The sequence below is a fragment of the Pithys albifrons genome, chromosome 5 (genome assembly GCF_047495875.1).
Source record: "Pithys albifrons albifrons isolate INPA30051 chromosome 5, PitAlb_v1, whole genome shotgun sequence".
NCBI lineage: Eukaryota > Metazoa > Chordata > Aves > Passeriformes > Thamnophilidae > Pithys > Pithys albifrons.
In genome coordinates, this window is record NC_092462.1 from 25,151,458 (window position 1) to 25,178,662 (window position 27,205).

The 27,205-nt window shown below is 44.8% G+C and overlaps 1 protein-coding gene across 2 annotated transcripts; it reads right to left on the minus strand.

Annotated features, from left to right (window-relative positions):
- Positions 1-569: 569 nt before the first annotated feature.
- On the minus strand, positions 570-25,522 carry CXXC4 (CXXC finger protein 4). 2 transcript variants are annotated; one of them, XM_071555945.1, is made up of 3 exons: positions 24,717-25,522; positions 24,452-24,635; positions 570-7,652 (listed from the first exon to the last, which is right to left on the minus strand). In XM_071555945.1, exons 1-3 carry the CDS (start codon positions 25,520-25,522, stop codon positions 7,608-7,610), a joined length of 1,035 nt encoding a protein of 344 aa, XP_071412046.1. In that variant the 3' UTR covers positions 570-7,607. The 2 variants fall into 2 exon arrangements, with proteins under 2 accessions (XP_071412046.1, XP_071412045.1); XM_071555944.1 differs by lacking the exon at positions 570-7,652 and having other exon boundaries at positions 21,416-24,635.
- Between the last annotated feature and the right edge of the window lie 1,683 nt (positions 25,523-27,205).

Below are 27,205 nucleotides of genomic sequence, written 5' to 3' on the forward strand. Positions count from 1 at the left end.
TGTTGACTAGACATGTGCCGTGCATCACAAGTCAGGGAGTGTCAGACCCTGGGAGCATGAGAAGATGCTGGCCCTGGACCTCTGTGTGCTGAGAGGTCGTCAGCCTGCACGTGCTCCAGCTGTGCCCTTTGCCGACAAACAGTCTGCAATCAGCATCACCCGGCTAGAGCCAGTGAGCCATACTGGAGGCAAATGCTCTGCTTAATTGGTCTCAGCTGGAAACTGCTCTGTGCATGTCAGCGTGTTTAAGGAAGCAGATCTACAGGAGAGAAGACACCAGAGTAACCTATTAAAGAAAAACTCCTGATTTTCCTTCCCCCTCTCTGCCAGCCTGAAGCCCTAAAAGTTTGGTTTATTTTAAAGGAGGGGTGTTTCTCACTGTCAATGAAATCAGCTTGAGAATAAGTTTTTGCTACTGGTATTTCTAGTTTAGTACTGACAGCCACCTGTGGAGATAGCTACAGAGACCTGATTAAATCAAGTCAAGGTTTGCCCCTTTATATCTCCTTTAATTTTTTTCTTTAAAAAGAGAAAAAAAAAGGCACTAGGAATCTCTTTATCCAGTTCAAATCCAAGTTTATTAGCCTGTAAAAGTCTGTTTCCACACAGTAATCATAAGAAATGAATGACTGTTTATGGAGCGTAGCATAAAAAAAATACCAAGTCAGCCATAGGTTGGAGTTTATGATTGCTCACAAAAATTAATCAGCAGATCACATGACATTGCATCAGAAAGGCAAATCAGTCCTAGGAATGCAAACAATCAGGATAAAAAGGCAAAACAAGTAAGAGCAGAGATCAGAAAGCAATAATTAGTTCACAGTTCCTAATGTGGGTGACAGATTTCTTTAGATCAGGTTATTTACCCACTAATTCTCCAAAACCAGGTTGAAAGCCAGTTGACATAACTTTGCATTAAACAGTACATTCTCAGTCAATGTGTCAGGTGCTCAAATTCACTATCTAGGTATGACTATTAAAATATAGGCACATAAGAGACTAGGTTTACTCAACAGTCCAGCTCTTTTTTCTAAAGCCCTCCAACACTCACACCTAATGCAAGACATCTGGGTCCAGATATTCTAGTCCCTGTCTGGACACATGAACCTTGTCTCTTCTTAAAAACCTCCAGCATGCTACTGGCTCATCAGATCTGGGGAGGTTCACCTCTCTGCTGGGCATAGCAAACCTAACCCCTGTGAGGAGAAGGGGCGTTGGACATCTGGCATAAACCTGTGTTTGTTGGATGTACCAGAGAGGTGGCAATGGGAACGTCCCCCATTGGGTCCTGTTTGCTTTAGTGTTCATATTCTGTAGGGTTGTGTCCGACTGCCAAGCTGATGCATGGACTTTGCTCACAAGCTACATCCAATGGAGAGAAGACCCCAGTTAAGAGATTTGGGCAAACATCAGGAGTTTTTGACCTGGACTAACTCTTCCCTCTCTTTCCAAGGTCAAGCCAAAAAGAGATGTATTTCTTCTAATGCTTTGGGCTTTCCTATTAACTCTATAAAGAAAGCGGACTTAAAGGAGCAAGCAGAGAAAGGAGTTTTCTTTTCAAATGGAGGATGCTTATACACATCATAAACCAAACTGGGGAGAACTGCACTGAATAATTAATCCATGCTCTGCCTGACATCATAAACACCGGCAGATCTTTCTACCAGAATTCTGCTGAATTGTTTTCTAGCAAAGATCCTTGAGTCTCCAAGTCAAGGCCTTATACAAGACAATGAACCCTTCTTCAGTTATGGGGAAGCCATATTAGACTAAGAAGTACCTTCAAAGTTTATTGGGAAATTAACCCATTAAGGCTAGTTCTTAAAACCCCTTTTCCTTCTTATTAAATTAATAATAATGTGACAATCTTTTAATAGCATCTGAGAAGTTGGAAGAGCAGAGGAAATACTTTAGGCAATCAAGATCCTTGTCTTGCAAGATTACATTTTGCCACCTGCATTTCCTTCATTCTGCCTTCCTTGGGCAGAAGCACTTTGCTGAAGGACCCAGTGACCCAGCTGAACGTGTCCATCCTAAAACACAAACGGCAAACAGAGACAATGCTACTGTGGGAACAGATCCTGACATCTTTGCGGATGTGGAACTTCACCTTTCTTTCCTTGGATAGTGCCAGTGGTCTCACTTTATTGTACGCTCTGCAGTTATTACTGAGAAGTATTTCTTTCCTTAGTAGATTCTGGGGCCATCTATCCATGCTCAATGCACACTGGTGACTGAGTAGATCCTTACAGTGAAGTAAGATCAAACTTAGGTAAGTAAGTCACCTATATCCTATCCTCCAATTTCATGAACTACCTGGTAAAGCCCATGGGAACCTGGGGAGGACTAGAGCCTCCCAGGAGACACACTGCCCTGAATCACTAGTCTGTTCATAATTTCAGACTTGTTCCTTGGAAATACATGAGAGCACTGAAATGGCTAGTGGCAAAACCAAATTGAGTCCAACACAGCCTAAAAGAATTGAGCTTACACACAAAAGGGTATTTTCCTTCCTTTAACAGACTTGGTAATAACTTTGTCAGTTTTGGCTTTGAAAAGTTACCTGCTTTTTGTCTGGGTTTTCTTTTAGGAGTGTTTTTTTTTAGTTGTTTTTGTTTTGTTTTTTTTTTAATTAAAAAATAAAAGCTATAAAAAGCTAGAGGTAGCTTTAAACTGCAAGGTTCATATCTGGGGTGAGCATTTCTCCAGAGCTGAGGGACATTTTTCATTCAGACTAGTCTAAAACAATACTTGAGGGGAAAAAATGTTGAAAGAGAAAGCATTAAAGGAATAGGAACTCAGAGACCTCTTTCCGCTTCCAAATCGACTGTCTCATGAAATAAGTGTATTTCCTCCCTGTGAATTCTATATTTAATCCAGAGAGATCACTGAGTATGCCTTAGCAACCTGGCAGTCCTTTTCCTCCTCTTCAAACAGACCTCAAGAATCACTCTTGTCTAATGAGTGCTCTATGTCTCCCAAGAACATATATCCTTATGGATTTCGATAAGAGCAGACAGGATCAGTGGAAAATCCACTTCTGTTCCCTTTTCTTTTGTTGCTTTCTTTGAAAACAAAAGGATTCACCAAGGCTCCCCCTGGAAAATCAGCTGGCATAGAAGGAATCTCACAGACTAAAGTACCTACCTCATTTTTCAAACTCTCAAAATTCTGTTTTGACTCCTAAGAGCAGACTTTCTGTTGATTAAAGGAATATTCACAGAAAAATGACGTTCCAAATTTCACCAGATTCAGGTGACAAGCTTCCAGCACTGTCACGAACTTTCCCACCTATCTGAAGTTGCTTCAATGCTGGCAAGTAGTACGGGGAAACAACACATCAAGAGTAAGCCGCTTCCTGAGCTACATATAGTTTTTGCGACAGGTAGAGAGATGAACTTTGAACTGAGAAGCAGTAAAACAAAAAGAAAGATAATATTGTCATTCTCTCAGAAACCATATTCGTCATTCCAAATACTCCAACAGCAACAGGATGATCTATTCTGAGGACTATTGTTTGTTGCAAGAACTACAGATGAGATTTCACCTTCACATGCTTCTCCCTACAAAGCTAACTGCTAATTTATCATACCACCCTCACCAGTCCACTTTTTTTATACATACAGATCTGTACCAAAGGGTTTAAGGCCTTTCTGTAATCAGTCTTCCTCCTACTTCACTAACCTTTTCATAGCCTCAAAATCTCAAAGTAACATTCCTAGTCAAAAAAGGCAGTATTTTTCTACTATTTTAAAAAATCCAGAGTATGATGTTACCTCTAGTTGTATAACTTATGGGGTTTTCATCGGTTGCCAATTGAGAAGGAATGAGTTTTGTAGCTATTGTACCATCACTTCATAAGCATTCATTCCCATAAGCAAGGCTGAGGTCAGCATTTGGACCTTCTCGCTCATTTTGAGGGTTCTTTTTTAAAAGAGGTTTTCTTTGTTTAAGATCCCACAAACAGGACCTGTTTATGGAAAAAGAGAGATATTTTGAATACTAAAGTCCTTTATTCAACAACACAGAAATATCACAAAAACAACTTTACTGGGCAAATTGAATGTTTTTATACAGTTTTGTACATGCCCCATAAGTGATTATTTTTTCATAAATACACTATTTTCCAAAACTGTTTTTTCCATAATTGCACAAGCATACATACACCTTACACAAATATCTATTAGAAAATTTAATAGATAACTGCACAGTTCAGAAATAGGAGAACACTGTGAAAGGAGTACATTTCTGTGGCCCATGTTTCTGAAAATACCCTCCTAGTTCCCTGCAATTGTGAAAATGGAGTACTTTCTAACATAGGAGCTGTCTTTTGTTCACTAAGAATACAGTAGACCTCAGCGTGAAACTGCCAAATTTAATAAAAACAAAATCTGAAACATTTAGCTGTTACATGAGAACCCACTGTTTGATATCACTATGCATCTAACCATGATCAAAGACCCACTACTGCTTTTTGCTGAACGCATTTGACCCTGAATGATATGTTCATTTAGCAACTTTTTTTCTTCATTATTTGATTACAGATACAGTCCATTTAAAGACTTTACATTCTTCAACACTAATTGTAGGACGTACATACCAGAGGGTCTGTACAAAAGGGAGTATTTTCCCTCATAGGGAGGGTCTGTTATTAATTGACAGAATGGGTACGTGTGCCTCCCTTTCAACCTTACAATTTTTCATAAGTTTCTCTGGGGTATGCCAAAAATGCTTCCATTAGGCTTAGCATTCCTGCCTAGAAGATGGTAAAAGTTCTGCTCCTTTTTTTTTTTTGCCCACCCCCTTTTTTTTTCATTTTTCACTGTGAGAATGAAGAATGCAGAATAACACAAATTTTCACATTAGAAAATGGTATTGGACCTTGTGAAAAGCACAAATTTGGTAATTAGAACTTGATAGTAATCAGATTGACAAATGTGTATATAAAAGGGGGAGTGGGTGGAAGGAAGGGCAGTGGAGAGAGACAGGCCAGAAAAGGGATTTCCTTCTTCAAACATCACTAATTAAAATGCTCTATGCACACTATGTCATATAAATACTGTTTCAGCAAAATCTAAAAACCTGATGGTGCAAAGGAACAACATCCGAAACAAAAGCCGTATGGGAAAATCAAAGAAAAATCAACTCTTGTTCATTTTCATTAATTAACAGGCTTGCTTGTTTGTTTCTTTAACAGTTTTGAATTGACATGTAAAACACCACAATTACAATATACAGACCCACCAGTTCTTTAAAACAAAACAACAAAACAAAAAAAGAAACCACATCAAGACATGCAACATTAGGGTATTAGACAGTAAGTACATTGCTATGAGTATCTTTGTGCACCTAATGTAGCCTGAATTTAACTTTGCCTCTGCTTCTGCAAGAGCAATCAGAGTTTTCCAAAGAGCAAGGCAAGCTTACCAGCCAGATGTGAAAATAAGGCTTCAGTTTGTAAATCAATCAATGCTTTGGTAGAGAAGACCTTGCAGAGCTCATATTGGTCTAGTGATCAGTAACAGAGGCCCTAACCAAAATGTCTCCAACACAAAAAAAAAAAATCCATACGTGGTTGCCATACAGACATAAAGCTCATTGAATGGGCACTGGATGACTATTTAACTGAGGATCTCTTACAAACTGTAAGAGGGGCACCATGATAGAAGCATTTTAAGTGTGACATTCCACCTCTGAAGCCATGTACGTGATGTCGTACGACGCAAAGACATAGACACATGCACTGGCCCTAACCTGAGAATGCAGGTGTAAACCCAGCCCACCTGCACTCCTCCAGTTATCCTGGGTCACCCACGCTCTGACGGGTCCTGCTGACACACGTGACCTCAGGAGGTTTATCCTCCTCCATTCCTTGATCTTCACTTTCTTGACTGCCCCCAATACCTTCCAGTCCTGTGAACTCCCTCACCTGCCAAAGCTGGCACCTGCACAGGTCCCACACTGTAGCATTCCCAACCCATCCCTTGCGCTTCACCAAATAAGTCTGATCAGGGGCCAAAGGCTAAAGTCCTTAGCAAAAAAATGGAGAAAGTGCTGAAACAGTAGGAGTTTTGCATGTGCTGTGCAACATTACCTGGTTATTTCCATGTCCAGCACCTTGTCTGTGAAACTACTGGTAGTCCTAACTTGTACAAAATTATAAATCTATCAAATACATGGCACAACAGCATTCACTTACTTTGATGGCATGGCCTTTTCACTCGTGAGTGATATGCCAAAGCTAAGTAAAAAAAAGTGATGATCGACTGATAATAAGTATTCCTAAGTTTAGAATCCTACATATTTTTTACACTGTGTGAATTATATCCATTTTTGTGCTGCCTTTCCATGGAGTACACATTACCTCAACGCAGCTAGAGCAGGAAGAACAGCAAAAGCATTTTTCTGGGGGCCTAAGGGACCAGTCATTCAGCAAAGCCAAGATCTGCGGACCAAGAAATGTGTGTGGAGAAGTGGTCTTTTTTTTAAAAGCACTTTTTTTAAAAGGTTCATTTTTATACCACAAAATGATCCAGGCTCTCAAATGAGCACAAGTGCAAGTGAGACCCAAACCAGTCTAACTGTCAAAACTCACTTAACTGTGAAGAGCTCCACTTGAACCAAAAATATGGCATTCCACTTTATAAAATACTTACTCCATTGACTGAAAATGTTACACAAGATCTCGTAGGTGAGGGTAGTTCCACTGAGTCATCATTTTTTCTAAAGTCTCATACTCTGTTTTGCATCCTACAACAACCTTTATTTGGATGACTAGTTTTGCATATCCGCCTGTGCTGGGCACTCCAGCTCAGAGCACAGTGGAAAACAAGTCAAACACCAGACAGCATTTTTTGAAAGATACCCCTCTGTAAAGCTCATTTGGAAGTAATGCAAGTGCTCAAACCACTACTCTAATAGAGTGCTTGAAAGATTAATTTTAAATGTTACGTCTTTCCCTCTCACAACACCATAACGGAAGGTAATTGCTAGATGTGTCACAATCTTTTTATCTTGGAAAACTTGGCATCAAGTCTCTGTGGAAGGATGCAGGGTAAAATAGTGTTGCTGTTGCTGCTGCTGCTAAACAACTAGCAAAACAAATAGTTAAAGCTAGAATTTATTGCTCCGGATTTAACTCACAGAACCACACTGTTGTGTACAAACCGTTTATCTCCATTGATGCTCAGACATGATTGTCTCCTTGTGTCTAAACACACAAAATACAAGCGGCTATCTGTACAGTTTACAGTACTGAAACACATATATTTGAAAATGAAGTATAGATATGTTACTTTTCAAAGATACATGACTTTATAGCAGGGGTTTACCCAAACTTTTTTTTTTACAGCCACTTTAAAAATAGACAACAACTTCACTAGTATAGCTAAGTTACATCAAAGAAAGAATCGGTGTACTGAATGTGAAGAAGCTGGCCAATTCCCCAGGCTCCCAGATTTTTGTCTTTTGCTTTTGAGGAAACCCCTATACATAAATGAAAATAGTATCTGAGTATATTCTTCAATGGTGGACTGAGCAGTTTCTTAAAACAAGACTTTAGCTCGCCATTCACTTCGGACTGCCTTGAAAATAAGATACACTACTGCTTAAAAGAACCATCGGAATGCTTCAGCGCTGGGAACAGGTGTTCTCTAAAAAAAAAGCAAGAAAACAAGTTAAGCTTTCTTTTGCAGCATTGGCATACTTGAGTTCTAGTTGTTCTTTTCCTTTATATTTTAGGCATACTTTCAGTTATCTAGGAACAACATGATGCCTCACATTGCTTGACAATTAATAGAAACATCCCTCTCCAAACACACACCATTTCAGGATCACTCGCCATACATCGTACTCAGTATATAACACACTAAACATGCTGTCTCCTCCTTAGTTAACAAGGCAGTCATGGAAATGTAAACATTGCTAAAAAATATCTGGAAAACAGACAGTGCTTTTAGAATAACCACACAGTTATACAATTGTTTCTGCCTGTGCCTTGGCATACCAGATGCACAGTTATGGCTTGGTGGGTTTGCAGATTAAACACACACTTTGGCAAGACCATGTTTGTGACAGAGGAATAGCAAAGGCTGATCTGTCACTCAGAAAGTGTGGTGTGTCTATAGATGCCTTGGGAACAGAGGTTGGTATTTTCAAACCTCAGGCTGGTCATCTCGTTCCACATTTAGGTTGCAAAGCAGAAAGAATTTAAACACATCCTTGACTTTATTTCAGTGAGGGAAACACCTTGGGATACTGCCCAGGCTGCCCATGTCCTTTTTTCACACATATGCTGGACCGTGGCTTATGCAGAAATAGCCTACTTGCAGAGTTGCTACCCTCCCTCCTTCTCCCGCCTGTTGTCCCCTGAAAATGACATCCACTTGCATTCAGGTGCCTCCATACACATTTGAGTACTGGCAAATCCCTTCACAGCTTTAGAGTACAACATATGAGAGGCTGCAGAGCTGAGCCTGCAAGGACTATGTAATTTCTGTAAGCTACTTCTTGCCCTCCGTTTCCTTCTCAGTTAAAAGATTGTGAAAGCACTCTTGAACCCATGCATCTAGACCCACATGTCTCTCCTCCAGAGCTAATGACTGCATTGTCCAGGGAGGCGGCACTGAGACCTAAGATAACTCTGTATCAGTCTGTCCCAGCTCACAAGTACTTGTTTCATTAAGAACTACCCACAAATAGTGCTGTGACACCTGAAGAAATTCCCCTAAAAACAAAAATACGGAAATTTGCAAATAGATCCTCGTAACAAAAAAGTTCTCATAGATTTTGCTGGTGTCACATATAGTAACCATGTATCTTTTTGAAAGAATGACTTCATTTTTGTTTTAGTGAGGACCTTTGAAATGTTTTCCTAGTTTTTCCATAAAAATCCAACAAACCATGGACCCTGCAGCATATGATGTGCATTGTCCCTGGTGTCAGAATATTTCTTTCAGAATTCCAGGGAACTGCTCATTAGTATGGCAGCTATTTTTTGTTGAATAATTACCCCAGTTTGTGATAATCAGGCTCAAGCAGTACACAGCTCCTCTTTTTGTAAAAGCCGTATGAAAGGGGAGCTGTTATTGTTATGTTTATTGCTTGTTCACGTGGAAATACCAGAAATCAAAATAATTCTGCTGTGTCATTAGAAGGCTCACCTGTCACCAATTCAATACCCTCCTCCTCTGTGAATGTTATGCTTTAAAAAATCATCCAAAAATTATCTTCCAAAGACAATGAGATTGTTTGTTGATACAATCACCCTGACTAGTGTGTTTTCTTGTATTGGTGGTGCAAAAGTAGGAATTGCTCACATCCATCTTTACCAGACCCTGTTCTGCCTGGTTACGTGAGTTGAGCATAAGCACAAGTAGTGACAAAGCACAGCATCTCTCATCCCTAGGTACGCTGAGGAGAGCTAATGCAATTGCTAGACCATCCACATCGGTCTGTGTGGGCTGTAAGATGGCTGCTGAGAGCGAGGTACACAGATTTATAATTTATAAAGAGGTTGTCTGCAGAAGAGGCTGGAGTTTGGAATGGCAGGAAACAATTGTATGACTAAATTGACCTCAAAAGAACAGTCAAACATGAAAATGTATTAAACTCAATAGATTGTCTGCATCTGAAAACTAAGCATAATATTCTGCTGTAGGTCCATCTGCCTGAACACAAAATCACAGGTAGACAGAGAGATTTAAAGACATAGTGACTGAGATGGCCTTTATTTATTTTCTTGCCGCATCAGATTGAGTTACTGTCAGACATTGTCATATCAGCTGGAAACAAAGGTGTAATGTTTGATTAAAAGGTCATTCAGACATTTAAATACACAGAATAGTATTTTTGAAGGGGAAAGCTGTGGTTTAACATGTGTCCTTTTGAAAAACTGCAAGATAAGGAATTTTTGCATGTGTACCAAGTTCTAATTAAAGATATGCATTTACAATTAAATACCCATTGCACTAACTACCAATTTGGGAATGAATTATTAATCCACCCTTTAAACATAAAAAGAAATATTTTAAAATTGAATAGCTGGTTCAAGTTAAATCTAAACCAATATATGTGATGAAATCCATAGATTTCACCACTCCAAGAATGAAGGTGATTTCCAGACAAAGAGAGACCCTTCAGCCCATTCAGAGGTTCAGCACAACAACATACAAGTTAAAGCGCAATGCCTACTGCCTGGCTGTATAAATCCACCAGTCCCAGCTGGGGAATCAAACTCTCGGCAAGATTAGAGCACATTTCTGGATCTCTGTGCTGCCAGCGGGGAATCCTTATCTTGAGTGACAGGAAAGACAGATCCTGCCGGAAGCCTAGGGAAGGGTGGTGAGGAGCAAAACCAGAGCTGATCAGCGACGTTTTCCTGTAAAAGCCTTCACTGATCGTGCCAGTGCAAATGCTGACAAACGGCAGGCTCGCTCTCAGGAGGATGCTCAGAAATCTGCAGCCCTGGCTTCTCTGAGGAGGTAATGCCATAAAGTGCATCACTGGAGAGAATTTATCCCTACACAAACCCAGGATGAAATGACCACCACACTTCCAAACTCTTTATTTTGCTCCCTACTTGCCAGCTTTGACTGTAAAAGAAGTGGCTCAAATATTTGAAATTTGGAATTTTAATTGTTGTCACGAAAAGTCAGCTTTGCAGGGGACCAAGTGTGCTACATTTTTGGAGGATGAAGTAAAAAAAGGCAACACAAACCAACAGAAAACCTCTTCAATTAAGCAGCAATAGAAAAATGATAACTCTGTATCTGTACTGGGTGCCCCAAAGGGAAATGTAAGAGCAGACCCTTGCTACACACAACACATGACAACAGCACACTGGCAGGTGCTATAAATTCCACACCAAAGACACTGTTTCAACACCTGTATTTTCACAGCAAAACCAGATATTAAAGAATGATCCCTCCCACTGTCCCCTGGGCAGGCTTTGCTCATCCAAGGCCCACCTGCTTGCCCAGCCCAGCCCCATCCCTTTTGGACCTAAAACCTACCAAAAATGCCAGAGATGCCTGTCTCCTTGGCTCTGTGAGTCTCACAACCACCTCAAAGATGTGATACAGAGATGAGGAATTAGGAAAGATGGCCACTCCTGCTTAGGATGCTGTTGCTTAGGGTGCAAACAAAATTCACAGTTACCTAACCAAGACTCACTGTAAGTCACCTGTATTATTTTCTGCAAGGCTAGGGACTCACCTGAGTTGAGGTGAACCATATTCAGAAATAAAATAGAATAATAAAATACATCAGACGACTACATGATTATGACCTAATACTTTACCAGTGTTAAAAGATGTTGCACTGTGTAAGAATCCTTTGATGTTTCATCCATGAGCAAAAATCCTGCTCTCATTGAAGTAAACTCACACATCAGCTACAGAAAATATTAGCCAAATGTAGCACTTGTCATTCTTCTTGAGAAGCCCTGGCTGAAACAATCCAGCTCAACAGAGGCCCTTTAGGAAGTATATTGCAGCTGAGGTACATTCAACAAGATCTGGACTACCTGGCCATCTTTACAAAGATCTACACAACCACAGAAACAGACAGCACCTTAAAGAATCTAAAATTCACACAGAAAATTAAATGAAACCAGTGTGTATATAGAGACATACAATCAGACATAGAGAAATCTGGTGTTCTACAGTGGCAAAAAATGTTTAGCTGGAAAGTTGTGGTTGCTGCATGAAATGCAATTTGGATCAATCAGCAGCCCAGCCCAGCAAACACTGACCATCACTGGCCATAAACCAGTACCTGTATGCTTTCCTTACACTGTGCAAATACAGGCCATGCACCTAGTCCGTCCCACAGAGCTCACATGACTGCCAGCAGGAAAGCAAACTGGCCTTTCCATCACACCTTCTATTTCCAGTGCCATAAGCTAATTTAGGTGTCAGACAGCCACCTTGGAAATGACATCAGCATTGTTCATACACAAACAGTGCAGAATCTGTTGCAAATTCAAAACTCACTTTCCATCCCCAATTTTTCTCTCTGGAAAGACCCTTCCCCAGACAAGCACCAGGCTGTATGGCACACATGGTGGTACAGACCCAGTCGTTGCTGAAATGGAGCTGTGTGTTGCACTGTGATGTGCTACAGCCCAGTAGAGTGACAGGACCTCCTGACCTGCAAAGCACCACAAAATCATAGAAGGGTTTGGGTTGAAAGGGACATTAAAGATGTTCAAACCCCCCTGCCATTGGTAAGGACACCTTCCACTAGACCAGGTTGCTCAAAGCCCCATCCAACCTGGCCTTGAACACTTCCAGAGAAGAGTCATCCACAACTTCTCTGAGAAGCCTGTTCCAGCCTCTCACCACCCTCACTATAAGGCATTCCTTTCTAATATCTAATCTAAACCTACCTTCTTTCAGTATAAAGTCATTCCTCCTTTTCTTACCACGATGTGCCCCTGTAAAAAGCTCCTCTCCCGCTTTCTTGTAGGCCCCCTCTAGGTACTGGAAGGATGCAGCCTTCTGAACCTCAGAACACAGCACCTCCTGACCTGCAGGATGAGTGGAAGCCGCCATCTGTCCTGCACCAGCCTGCTCTGCCACTGGTGAATGCAGTCTGGACAGCATCTCCACTTCTTACTTGCCTAAATACTAAGTCACTCCAAGAGGAAAGCAGCCTTTCAAAGTATCTTCGTCCCACTTTGTTCCGCTCATAAATATACATTACCTACAGCAATGACTTTGGGGAAAACCTCCCGTTGCTCAGATTCCACTCACACAGTCTCCTTGAATGTTTTTCTTCAGGCAAGGAGGCTTGGGGGCAAGAAACCAGTGTGTGAACTGCATCTCCTGGAAATGCAGAAGGGAAAGGCAGAACCTGGCGCGTGGCATGTTTCTCCCAGCTGCTTCACTCCCTGTCCTGGCAGTATGCCAAGAGACCCACCGCGCTGCCCTGACACTGAGGGGGCCAGTTGCGGCTGCAGGAGGATGAGTGGATGAGGCACTGCTCCTGCACGCATCTTGGCTTTGGCACTTGTGCACACCAGCTGGCACAGGAGAGCTCCACACAGAAACAGCACTCACCTCAACCCCCTGGCATCCTCCCACCCAGCCACAGGCCCATGGGAGGGATGTGCTGCCCCAGCTCTGGACAAGGTGTGAAACAGTCATGAAGCTGCCACTCCCCACAGCTGCCAAAATCCCTGGCTGTCCACCAACACTGTGCTCCTGCTTGCTGTATATGTTATCAGGCAGTAACAGATGTCCTCTAATAACAAGCTTATTATTGGGCTTAGCAAATAAAAAGGGACACATACGCTGGGTCAGAAGCTTGGTGGTGAGTTGTCTACCACAGCCCACCTTAAAATATCTCTCCCCACACCTGAGCTACAGGCCTGTCTCCCTTCATACCAAGGATGAGATTTAACATTTATTTTAAAAGTCAGCTTTATTTGCTCCAAGAGGAAACACATCTGCGTTCTGGCAGTTATTTTTCCACTTGCAGTGCATATCTCTCAGGCTGTATTTGAGACAAACCAGATTTAGAACATACCAGATTAGGAAACTCATTTGACTTTCTCTGCCGCTAGCTCTACTGAGTGAAAAGTAAACCTTTGCCATGGGACATTGCAAATAGAAATTTAAAAAATGTAGTCCTAAGTCAGGGTCATGGTTTGAAAACCCAGTTCCTCTCAAATAGCTCACTTAGAGGTAACCTCATGAGATTTTAGTGGAGTCAGCTGGGGAGTAAAGGATTTGTGCCAATGGCCATGGAGACCTGCCACTGTATGGCCGGATGCTGCCACTCAGACTCAGCAGCAGGCCACAGCTCCCCAGCCAAATCAATTGGATTAGTCAGAGGAGTAATGTGTTTCTCCACAGGAGAAAGAAGGAGCAAAGGTGTACCTCATTTACATTCACTACACACCATAGCTTATTTTATATATTAATTTTTTTCACTTTATAGATGAGATTAAATTTCAAGGAATGGGTTTTGATCTGAAAAAAATGCATAATGCCATTGGGGAAAACAGATGGTAAATACAGATCAGAAATCATAAGGAATCCAGACTAATGCTGTCAAAGAAAAACAGCTCAGTCCCAGGAAACGTTAGTGACAGAGCCCCTCTCCGTGCCAGTGAGCACCTACAGCTACGAGCAGCCACACCAGCTCTCAGTGGAGCAGCTCACGCGCTCGAACCGCTCCACCGTCAGCCTTAACATCCCCAGGAGTCAGCTCCAGTCGCCAAGCATCCCAACAGTGCATCGAGGCTGGCAGGCACAAGCATTGCCCCAGGATACAGGCAGAGTCCTAGACAGGAACACATCTTCTCTCCTCCTTCCCTCCCGAGCGGGGAGTGACTGGCTGTGGCCGCCTTCCAGCATGCTCCCTCCCTTGTGCCAGTGCAGCTCTTTTGGCCAGCGAGCCGAGGGATAGAGCCAAGTCTCCACCTCTGGCATCCCGCTCACTCCCATGGGGGCAGGCGGCTTGGCCGCTGGCTTCCCTGTGCCTGGCATCCTGCATGCGAGGCTGGCAGCGGCGGGCAAGCCGGGTCGGGAACTCCTCCTGCTGTCTGCTACCCTGCAGCTCAGTTCCAGCTGGCCATGCTCCGGCCTCAGGCAGGGGCTCATAATGGCTTTCTGGCAAAGGCAGCAAGGAAGATACCAGAGGCTTGGCTTTTCAGTCTAGGGGTCTCCCACATCTCACTGCCAAATGGATTCACATTTCTTTCTCTATTTCTAGAGCAGTTCATGCAGTTCCTTCAGTTTTTTCAGCTATCCCTGTACCTGAAGGTGGATCTGCTAAGTCTGCTAGAGTGCCTAACTTGGCTTATGTGACTATTTTGCTTTTCTCAGTTTATTATTTGCATTTCAGCAGCATATGAAGACCTCAGGCATGACGAGGGGTTTCTGCTGGTTCGGCCTGCCTGGTCCCTCAACCACTAGGTCTGGCCTGTCTCCTGCTTTTTCAGGAACGGGAAATGGCTCATCCAAGCTTTAACAATGTTACTTCAGAGACAAAACTCATGCTAAGCAGGTCAGAAAAGCTGTCACTCAGTGCTCCCATACTGACTGTGGGAATTAGTATCAAATAGTCAAATGTTTTATTAGCAAAAAGAAGAAACCTGTGTCACTCAGAAAAGTTTTATAGAGAAATTCTTGGGAAGAGGTTTGTTACCATCATGTAATATAAAAACCAAGATCCTACAATGCAAAAGACAGTAAAATGAAATACCACACCAGTACTCAGGATCTGCTTTTGCCTAGAAACTTCCTGGTTACTTCTTCTGACTTCTCTGTCAGACATTATCAACTAGAATTGTGCCTGTCTTCTGCAGTGGATGTACACCTCCCCACCCCCCCCCCACCCCCCCCCCTCTCTTACACACACACACACACACACACACACACACACACACACACACACACACACACTGCCATTCACCTTCTCCCTAATCAAATCTCTGTGAAGACCATCCATCAGCCCCTATCATTTATCCTTCACACACACACACCAGCTCACAAAACAGAATTATTCTTGTTAACATTCATTCCATTAATGAGAAATCCCTGCTGGTTCATCATCCAGTGGTACAAGTCTTTGCACTCACAGGCTGACATCTCTATCATCCTCCAAACTGCTGCCCTGGGGTACAGTAATCTCTTACAGACTGGTCTCCAAGCAGAGAGGAGGCACATTTCTGAGTACAAAACCTAAATTTAAATCTCTTTCCCCTAGAGCTGCTGGGTCTTCAGTATCTTTTTCTCCTGCATGGAACCTAAAATCAGCTATGATGCCTCATTGGTTAGCTAACTGCTTCTGTCCTTTGGGATTTTTCATAGGCTGTTGATAAAAGAGCCAGTGAAAAATATATCCATTAAATGCTTGGGCTCTGCTTGCTTGTTTCCTTTTCTGCAAAGTTGGGGGGGGGGGGGCAGGGTAATGAAGAAGAAATACAGAAATACATTTACTCAAATGCAGCACTTGGTATCCAGGCTGAGGGAGTATAATTAGCCAATGCCTAAGACTCATCACAGGTGCCAGCTTGGCTCTCTTGCAGCCAAACATGAAAGTGAGCACCATGTATTGTCTGATTGGATGGAGGAAGAGGATCAGCAAGACAAACTATTATGCAGCAGGTCACCACAATTCCTGACTAGCAGGGAAAATGTTAAAAGGTTGTAAATGGTTCTGAACCCCATTCATTCCCAGGTGTGTCTTCTGAAATTTTCAAGGATGACAATTAAGATACATCTCAGTAATTATTTTCATGACACTGTCACCTCCACTGGACTTTGACCTCCAATTTAGTTTACATGAGCTTCCAAGCAACCAGCCAACAGTATCACCACCTCCCAGAGCTCAGACAAACTGGTGATTTAGAGGAAGCAGATTTTACATCATTACTAAGATGGTCATCAAGTCCTCTCCCACCCCCTCCCATGTGGGTCATACCCACAACCATCCCAAATATAATTTTCTTCTCTTTTATTCACTCTAAAACCAATATCCTTTGTTTGACTGATACTACTCACTTTGGAGATCACATATTTAACAACATTTACTTCCTTACTTCTCCTTTTACATTTCTGACCTCTTTAATTGCCCTGCTCAAAGTCCCCTTTGGCTGTATGAAGTCTTGGCCTTCCCTTGTACAAGTCGGGGAAAATGGTTACTGGTGAGCTCTTTAACTACCTCACACGAATTACTAATTGCAAACCTCCTGCTCATAGCAGCAGATATATCTGTGCTCTTCTCACCAGGGAAGATCTCACTGCCCTCTTCAGCCCAACCATCATACCCTTCAGTACTCAGTCAATCTGTGCCACATCACCTCTGTGAAGGACCAGGCACCACATCACTGAGCCTTCACTTATTATAAATAACCCTCAGTCCCTTTTGTGTTCTTCTCTCTTTGAGCACTCTCCAGCTCTTCTTTCTTTCTCCTCTGTCCTCATCTTAAGTGATATCCATCCTGAACTCCCTTGGATTCCCCACTGTTTTCCAGTAATTATTTTCTCCTTCCACCTCAAATTTTAATACTGCTTCTCCACTTCTTAAACCACTGAATAACCCCTCTCATCTCTGTACAAATAACTCCCAGTCAAATTAAGTCTGATACCAGCTAGAGGGGATCCTATATAAAAGTACAACAGACACCATGACCACAGCAGTCTGGAACAGAAAGGAATACTGTCCTGAGACTGGAGAGGGACAAAGTTTTAAAATGCCCAACACTTAAGAGACTGATATAAAGAAAAATACTGAGTAGAGAAGGGTAAAGAATAAGACCCTATGTGGTGAGTGAAGGGAAGGCACTTGATGAGTATGCTGCCTGACAAAAACACAGTGTCCAGCATGACCCAGGCTGGTTTTAATCCTTTTATGTTCTCATAACTCACTTGGCACCAGAGTGTTTGGTTAAATGGGAAGGAATGGAGAAACTCTGGAAAAAAATTATACAGGCTTTGTGCATACCTAGCTATGGATTTTTACAGCGTTAATTAAGAGGATGCCTAGGAGTTCCAGGGAGGAGAAAATATTTCCCATAATGTCTGAGAGTAGAAGTTAACAAGCCTGCTGGGATCTTTTTAGCCCCTGCAGAGCTAAGGCTTCAACATTATTAAATGGCTGTCGCATCTAAAGTATGGCGCAACATAACACACAACAGAAAGCGCAGGATGCTGGAATGGGGCATGACTTCAGATTACACCACAGAGTAATTCAATTTCAGGACAGGTGTTTGCACGTGACTGAACAAGATACAACTGTGGAAAACAATAAAGGTACCCAAAAGAAGAGAGAAGACAGACACAGCAGTATGGGCTCCCAAATAGCAAAAAAGGTGTCAAATGAAACTCATGCTTCAAGACATTGTGGCTCAGTAGGATCATTCAAGTAGATGAGATATCAAAAATACAGACACTACAGAAGCAGAGAATTGCTTTCTCTGGATGGTGGTACTCCTCAGAAGATGTGGTATCTGCTGCCAATTTTTAAGCAAGTAGTCAGAGACTTGGGAATTGTTAGCAACCAAGGTCGTCTTCGGGACTTTTTTTACAGTGATGTGAGTTACTTTCTTATTGCTCCTAACTGACTTGGGTATATCCAAAAAGCTAATCTTAAAGCCTTTCCCTCTGCAATTGGCTGCCATTTCCCATTGCAACCAGCAATCAAAAGGATTATGCTACATTTGATGAGTCTTTAAAGTGTATATTCTAGGTTTGCCTACTTAGAATTATTTCACCAAGCATAACCCTTAAAATATACACGTGTTAAGAGCTGGAAAACTACTTGCTTTCTTTTTAACAAAACAAATTTTTAGGATCATTGGAAAGGATCTGTTCTCAGTCATGGCCATGTATCAAATGCATGACACAGCATACAGAAATCAGTATCAACCTTTCCTTTAACTCTCTAGAGCACATTTATTTGAAAACCAAAAACACAGCACCAAGATGTTGGTTTCTGACAAAAAAAAAGTTTCTGTTCCTTTTCTTTCCTAAGTCCCAAGGGATTGCTTTCTGACATCCTAATTCATTCTCCTAGTAAGTAATGTCTTCCCTGATTTCAGCAAAGGTGTTAAGTGTGCACTTCGCAAACAGAATTGCATGGAAAGTGGTCCCAAGACCCAATAATATGAACATACATAAACGGGCAGACAAAAATGGAGGTTATTTCTTACTGTTAACCACTCCTAAATAGCAGTATATAACAGGACATTAACATATCTACCAGCTTAAATGAGTCTCCCTATATGAATGAGGCATGTTGTGTATAGTCTACAATATTTTGTACAAACACAGAATTGGAAAGATTTTCCAAACATCCTGTAGTTGGCATAGGACTCCACGTCATGATGGTTCTATGGCTTCTGAAATGCCTGGTTCAAAGTGACCTAGATGATTGGGGGGGAGGGGGGAAGAACAGAAGAAAAGAAGGAAAAATATACTTCTTATGCTAATTACTGCTAAAAAAGACCCTAAAACTGTCTTCATTCATCATCTGTCTTATGACACATGCAGCTTGCCCAGCCTAAACAATACAGAGATTTCACTATGTCAGCTTAAAAAAAACAGACTAATCAATCAGTCATGACACTGAAATCCAGAGTCTGACACAGAATCTTGATGTCCCAACTGCATAACCTATACTAGTATTTACTTTGAAAAACCTGCAAAGAATTATTCAGTGCAAAATCACCACAACCTCTTAACCTGTCTTACCATACGGGCAATTTCACTGGCAAACAATCATAGGTCAATGATTTAAAACAAGCAATTTCTAATGCATGTAGAAAGCAGTGTTTGTATGAAAGAGACTGTTAAGCCCTTGACTGGAGTACAATTTTGCAGAATTCCTTGACACTCTATTTAGTACAGTACCAAATTCTACCACTAAGAGATTTCCTTAGGCAGAAGAGACTTAATTTTTGCCTCCTTTTAACAAACTATACTATATCAAGCAGCAGTTTATATTCTAAATTGAATGGTAATGTCATGGGGTTTGGGTACTTTCTCTGCTTTGCAAGAATCACACAAGACAAGGGAAGCAACAATGTATGAGACAGTAAACCAGACAATGTCCAACTCCATTTCAGAGGAAATCACTTGCACTCAGTGACTTGCTAGAACTGTAAGGAGACCAAAAGCTTGACTCCTTGGGCCCTAAACATCTTCCTCCACTCCATGTCTCCCAGCAACCACAGTACACTCCTGCCTTGCAAGATGTGATCCTAACACATAAGGTTGGTCAATTAACTTCAACGAGATTTCAGAGCAGCAGAGATAACGTGCCAGCGAGCGAAGATGCTTGCAGCTGCTCTGGTCTCTGCTGGAGGTGGCAGCAGGAAGCCTTGAGTTGTCTCCAAGAACCTCCAGAGGTCAAAAAGAAAATTCATCATCGAATGTGTTTATCCCAGATGCGCAAAATATGAATGAAAGTGACAAAAAAAAAACATTGCAAAACACTCAACAAAGGTCAGATCTTGTCCTGCCTCTCACTTCCCCTGTTTGCTGCCCATACTATCACAGCACTGTGTTGGAAGCCTCAAGCAGGAGTACCACAGTCACCCAGCAGGGGCTCTCATATGGTGCTAGCAGCCAGTTCCAGTGTCAGGCACACTCCCTGCAGGCTCAGGTCTGGGAACAGAAAAACAAGAGCATCCTGGCAGAGCACAAGGGGCACAAATAAGAAACGAGAGAGGGGAAGAACAGCTCTTGGGGTTGATCAGGCCTTTGCAGCCAATGCCAATGAGAATTACACTCAGGACAAACTGTAGTCCTTGCTCCAGCTGTAAACGCCCAGGAACAAGGACTGCTTTTTTGCTTTTCTGCACAGTGTTTAACACATGCACACAGGGAGACTTGGCCAGAGGAAGGGCTACAAGGCAGGGGCAGACAGGAGAGACAAACTGTCATACAGCAACATTGCTGATGTTAAGTGATGAACAGCAATGCAGGCTACAAGGTGGTCTTTCTTTCCACCTTCCAGTTAGCCAGTTGGATCATGTTAGCCACCTGCTCCTTATCAGACTTTACAGTTCCCCCTCACACTACTCAATTCCATCATGCCGTCACTTAACTCGTGCATGTAATTTAAAGCTAGATAGACGGCAGGGAAATTGCTTCCTCTGAGGCCCCTACTAATTGACCCCTATCCACAGAGCTCAGCAGTCTCCCCTTAACAGCACTCACATGCGCTACCGCAACACGAAGTGCAAGTTCGGAGGTTGCCAGCACAGCCTCTCTCCCCCGTGGCAATGCCATATGGTGTTAAGATTCTCACGATCAGACGCCATGCCTGCTGAAATCAATCATCACAACCTGTCCCTGGAGAAGGCCATCTCAAACTCCCTCTGGCTTGAAATGCAACTCAGCGAGGTGCCTCAGATTTGGAGGCTGGTATTGACTATATGAGGTTGGTATGCAAACATTCACTTTAATAGCGCACGTACCAATTAGCTGAGCTGTTACAAAGAAAGCAAGTGGTACCAGCTATGATGACAGCATGCCTAAACAGCTGATATTTCACATTTAGGTACAACCCTTCAGCCCTTGCCATTGCAAGTCAGCCTCTCTGCCTGAATTTGTTGCCATGCTAAGGAAAATGAGGAGCAGGGCAAATGAGATTGATATGCAGAATGGAAGTGGTTCACTTCAAAGAGAGTGGGACGTAAACTATCATCAGGCTCCTAATCTTCATAACCTGCAGCAGAAGTTATAGACACGTATACCAATCAGAGCAAAATAAGTAGTCTCTATGGGTAAATAAAGATTATGTCTCTTTAAACCAACTGTAAATCTCAATGAACACAGAATATACATACACAAGTAGGCAGCGTGCAACGTGATGTCAATCTTAATTTTATAGATTTATTATTGCTGTACATAAAATTTCCTAGTAATAATAACATTCTATGAAAAATACTAGAGCATTGGGACACTTTTAATGTGAAAATAGTACAAGAAAAGTAGGAAAAAATAATTCAAGTGTTTTTAAAAAAATGCTGGGTGAGAAGCATTCCATTAAAAATGTGAGGGTCAGGGACTAGAAAGCATTCACATGAATCTATCTTCAACTTCATGTACTAACTCTGAGAGTTGTAACCTATGCCTTCATTGCACCAGTAGAAGAGACTTAAAGGAAAAAGAGAAAAATTGTTTCCTTGGGATCAGCCAGTTTACTGTTTATTGGTATTACTCTCATTTTTTGTTTATTTTGTCTTTAAACATGGTTCCACCCCCTGCCTTAAATCACTCCTGCAACAAACACAATTCACAAATCTTACAAGTGTGTAGTGGAATGTGAGCCCCTCAATCCTTGATGCATTTCTGTGTGACTGTGCTACTGATGTGCCAGAGCATCACCCACACGCAGAGGGGGCTTCCCCAGGAGCACAGGCCAAATGAGTTACTCCAGCTGCTCACTCTGCAGGGAGACTGAACTTGCCTGCCCCTCAATACCAACACTGCTGCTGCAGTGCCATCATGTAGGCCCTGTCACTCTCTGACGCCCTTCCAGCTGGTGGCTGTACAGCCAAAGTACTGGTGCTGCACTCGTGCTGTAGGCAGTCCTGCTGTCACTCTTTATTAGCTAATTTAATTTTTTTTAAAAGAAGAAGAAAGAAGACATAAGGAAAGCAACCACAGAAGAAAGTTACTCTTCCTTTCCTGACAAACCACATTTCTGTAAAGAAATCAGCCACATCCCATGACAAAACTTTGTGATGGGTCACAACCTGCAGAAAAGTGATGCCTTAATGACATCTGCACAGCTGGAAAGAGAAACCTGTTTCCTTTGAGTTACAGCACAGCAGCAGAGGAGCTTTTGTGTTTATGTATCTGATGAAGCACAAACAGGAGAGAGTGGGGCAGAGACAGAATGAAGAAAAGAAGTGAAGGCAGGTGGTTATGAGAGCACACAAGTGACTAATTAAACCACAGGTATTACTAGTCACAGTGGTTAAACAATTTTAACGGGCGGCATTCTCATAACATGCCTGAAAAGTTTTTACACTGTGGAACACCTTTGCCAGGCGTGAGGAAGTTCTGGGAATGTGCTCGGATGCACACAAACCCATAGGAAGATCTGATAATGTACAAATTTGTTCCAGAGACAGCTCACTTTCTGCACAAATCAATAAGCCATCAGAACCTATAATTTATCACAAATAATAAATCCCAGCAGCATCCTGGTTTGCAAGCCTATTGAGGGAAACTTGCACACAAAGGCACCTCCAGTGCTGGGTGGTGTGTGTGTGTGTGGGGGGGGAATTCTCCATGCCTCTGGCTCAGAGTAGTCTCTTTTAGGCTGTACTCAGCATTATAATCCATCATTAACAAACTGGGGCGTTAAGTATCTTTGTTGCAAACTTGCTACAAAACCAACAAAGGCATATTATTGAGGAAAACAAGACCTGAAAACCCAGTCTAGTTTCTAGCCCCTGGGAAGTCCATCCTGGTTTTTGCATTGACGATGCTGGGTCACCATATACTCACAAAAAAGAGCTTAAAAGGCAGGAAAGCTATGGATCAAACTTTCAGCAAGGACAGTTCACTCTTGCAAGAAGGAATTAATCAGTTGTTTTGATGAGGCTGGTTAGGAAAGAGTTAATAGTATCAGCCAAATGTCAGTTAAACCCCCAAATGTTGCTTTTGTCCCATGGCAGTGTCAATATCAACACCATTATCTCCATTTATTTAACAGAGAATAAATTAATTGGCTCTTGGTATTGCTTTTTCCCTTGGATCCCTCATCCCACGTCTTCTTGGAGAGAACTCCTGCAAGCAATGAGCAAGGGAATACGCTGCTCTGCAAACATGCACAGGCATACACACACACACAGAGGGAACTTGCAATTTCGCACTTAGTTGTGGATTTCTCTGACTACAAATCTTAGTGTCACCCAGCATACACTACTCCCTGTACTAAATCCATCATCCTCGACACCTTCAGATGCATCTGATACATGCATCTAACCAGCAACACTATAATTTTAATAATGACAAGGGATTAAGTATGATTACTAGTCTTTTCTTTCACTTGTTTCCTCCCCCTAACGATACCATCCAATTGCCGTTTTCCTCACGGTTGTGTGTTTTGGTTCCCACTGTCTGTCATACCCAATAAATTAACTGAAATGTCTCCGACATGGGATCTGTCTGTCTCTCCTATGTCTAGCAAAACTGAAAACCTGTTGTTACAGCTTTGGGGAACACAATTCATTGTCAGTTCCAAGGACATGTCGTAAAAATAACCGTACATATAGTTCAGTCATACCTGTGCTATTCTTCCACTGTGTTTAATACACCACGAACAGGTTATTTCGTAAAAGACGTTGCCAAAGAGATCACTTGGGCACGTTTTACCGATTACCAGGACCTAGGGGCAATTGTCTGTCTGGGACAAACTGCTACCAGCCAACCTGGAGATGAACGCGTCATCACTTTCCCTTGAACTTCTGACAGCAAAAGCCTGGTGTTCAGCTAAAACTTTCCCTTTTCCACCTCCCCGTCCCTACAAACCGCCCTGAATCATCATGATTGCCATTAATTAAAAAAAAAAAAAGAAAAGAAAAAAAAGGAACCAGAGAGAGCCAGCAGTCTTGTGGAAACAGCACGGCAGGTACACCAGGTCAGCATCGTCCCGTAACGGCCCCGAGCTGGCGGGGCGGGGCAGGCGCGCCCCGGCCGCCCCTTCTCTGCTCGGGGCAGGGGGCAGCGGCCGGGTCCGGCTCCGCGGGGCGCCGCGGGGGGCGGCGTTGCTCTTCCCTGCGGGGCGGAGAGGGGCGGCCGGCGGGGCCGCGCCTCGGGGAGCCGCGCCCGCGACGGGGGCTCCCTCAGAGCCTGAAGGAGGCCTCGGAGAAGGGATGCTGCATCTTGAAGCTAGACAAGAAGCACTGGAGGGGCGGGGGCAGGGGGTTGAGGAGGGACGGCGGGAGGCTGGGGAAAAAGAAATCATCTCCTCTGACCTCTAGCGAAGTGCCCGGTTTTTTCTTAAGCTCTTCACATTTCCTAAATTTGCAGATCTGGTGTCCCGTTTTGCGGTTCCTGCAACTGCTGCAGACTCCACAGTTGATGAGCCGCTTGCAGGGCACGCACACCCCGCAGCGTTTCCGCTTCTTCTTGGCGGGGTTGCCCGCCCCGGCCCCGGCGCCGCCGCCGGTGCCGCCGGCCCCCCCTCCGCCTCCGCCGCCACCGCCTCCGCCGCCCCCCGCGCCGGCGGCGGCCCCTAGGGCGGAGGCGGGCGAGGCCGAGGCGTGGCTTTGCGGGCAGTCCGCCAAGTTGGCGATCTGGAAGGCGCTGTCTGTGACGGCGGCCGAGGCCGCGGCGGGGGAGTGCAGGGCCGTCATGACGATGACCCCGGGGGGCAGGGACAGGCCGCCCAGCGCCGGGATGGCCGAGAAGGTGCCGACGCGATCGGGGAGGTTCATGATCTCGGCTTCGGTGGCGCCGCACTTGAGCTTGTTCATGCACTCTCCGGCCAGCGGCCGGCAGTGCTCGGGGGCGAGGGTGGAGAGGAAGTTGCCGTTGGCCATGGGCAGCGCGGGCTGCTCGGCCGGGGGGCAGCCGGGCTTGCCCAGCCGCTGCGAGTCGCTCCGGTGGTGCATGCCGCCCCTGCCGGCGTGCAGCGAGGACGCGGCGGCGGCGGCCGCGGAGGCGGCGGCGGCGGCGGCAGAGGAGGAGGAGGAGGAGGGTTTCCTCGCGCCGCCCGCCGTGCCGCCGCCGCCGCCGCTGCCCCAGAGCATGGCGGTGGCGGCGGCGGCCGTGGCGGTGTCGCAGTTCCAGGGGGACATGCCAATGCGGGCGGCGGCGGCGGCGGCGGCGCTGGGGAAGATGGGGGTGGTGATGCGGGCGATCTTGGCCGCCTGGGGGAAGGCGCCGCCGTTGGTCTTGTAGAAGGTGGCGAAGGAGCGGTACCTCTCCATCTCCGAGTTGTAATCCACAAGGCTGTTGAGGGCCCCCTCGGGCAGGTGGCTGTCCTTGGGCAGCCCCGGCGCCTCAGGGTTGGGGCCACTCTCCACGCACACGTTGGTGTTCATGGTGGCCGGGTCAGGGGTGGGGGCGGCGGGGGGGAACGGAACAGGGGGGTGGGGGCCGGGGGGGAGAGGGATGGGGCGGGGGGGAGGGGGGGGCAGGGGCGCTTAATCCTCCTCCTCCTCCTCCTTTGGGCGCATCCCTGCGGTCAGTGCCTGGCCGGGCAGCCGTTCCTCCGGCATCCTCACGGGAGCTGCCGCAGCTGAAACACAAAAAGTCATTTCCGAGGGGGTGCGCGCGCACGGGGAGCGCTCACGGCCGCCCACGGGGGGAGAGAGGGAGCACGACACGGGTGGGGGGCACACACAGCCGTACCCGCAGTCAGAGGGGTTGAAGGGGCCGCCTGGGCACAGTAACCCCGGTCCCGGGACACGGTGGGGGCGGGGGACACGACACGAGGACTGGGTGCTGCCCACCTACCAGCACCGGGAAAAATGAAAAAGCAGGGAAAGAGGGCGGGGGGAGATAAATAAAAGGAATTAGAAAAAAAGAAAAAAGAGGGAGGTGGGGGAGGGAGCCGCCAGCTGCCACGGTGTCCTTCTGCGCCCGGCGGTCATTAGCTGCCTGCCGGCACAGCTGGCTCCGCCGGGTGCTGGTTGCGGCCGCACCGGCCCCTCCGGCCCTCCCTGCCGCCTCCAGGCACGGGGGGGGCTGCCCGCGGGCCGCGGCGGGGATGGGCTAGGTTATAAAAAAATTACTTAAGCAATTTCACAGCCTGTGATCCCTGCGCCTGCAGCTGTACTAACGACGGAGTAGTTATCCCAGCCTCTCTGGGAGGATTCCCCGCCACCGCCGCCGGGGGCTGCACAGGGAAAGCTGGGGACACACACACACACCGAGACGGGGATAGCTCCTTTGTGGGCCCCGCAGAGCAGGGGGCTTTGTGGAGACAGCCCGGGAGGGCACGTCGCTGTACCTGCTTGAACTAGCCCTCGGCGGAGAAAGATGGCTTTCTGCTTCAGGGCTAGGAAAGTTTAGGAGGGGGCTTAAGGACACGGCGTCCGTTTTATTTCCCACCGCCCTCTTCTACCCCCCGGGAGGTGGAGTATTTTAGTTTATGGCAATGAGGAAGGCATATTATAGCAGCCTGCGCGAACTAAAGCAAAACATAAGCATAACTTAAAAAGCCCTCTGTTTATGAACACTGCCTCTTTGTTTTCCAGATGGTCTACCTGAATAGTTTAGGTATTTCCAGCATCTTTTCTGATGTAGGGCTATCGATCAGAAACGCTCACTCGGGAGGCAGCCGTGGGGCTATGTCTAGTTTCCAGACTCCGGTATGTTTAGTTCAAAATGGTTATCAATTACGGTAATTACGATCATAATTAGATTAATGAACCGTTTGCAGCCCAACCTACCGAGTGCAAAAACTTCGTCTTCTCCCAACGTCGTGCACTAAAAAGCGGGCTTTATGTAAACAAATCCAGATGAAGGGAGCGTAAATCTACTGAAAGAACCTCACCCCCGGCCGCACTGGGGACTGGCGGGCGTCTTTCCGCCGGGAAACAAAAAAAAAAAAAAAGAAAAAAAAGAAAAAAAAAGAAAATGACCCCGAGCCCGCAGGAGCCACCTCTGTGTTTCCACGTCAGGGAAAAAAACAGACTCTCGCTGCCTTCAGAGGTCTAGTGGCAATACAAAGGCTGCCCCGGAAAGCTCTAGGCTAAGCGTCGTCTCGTGGAGGGATGCGA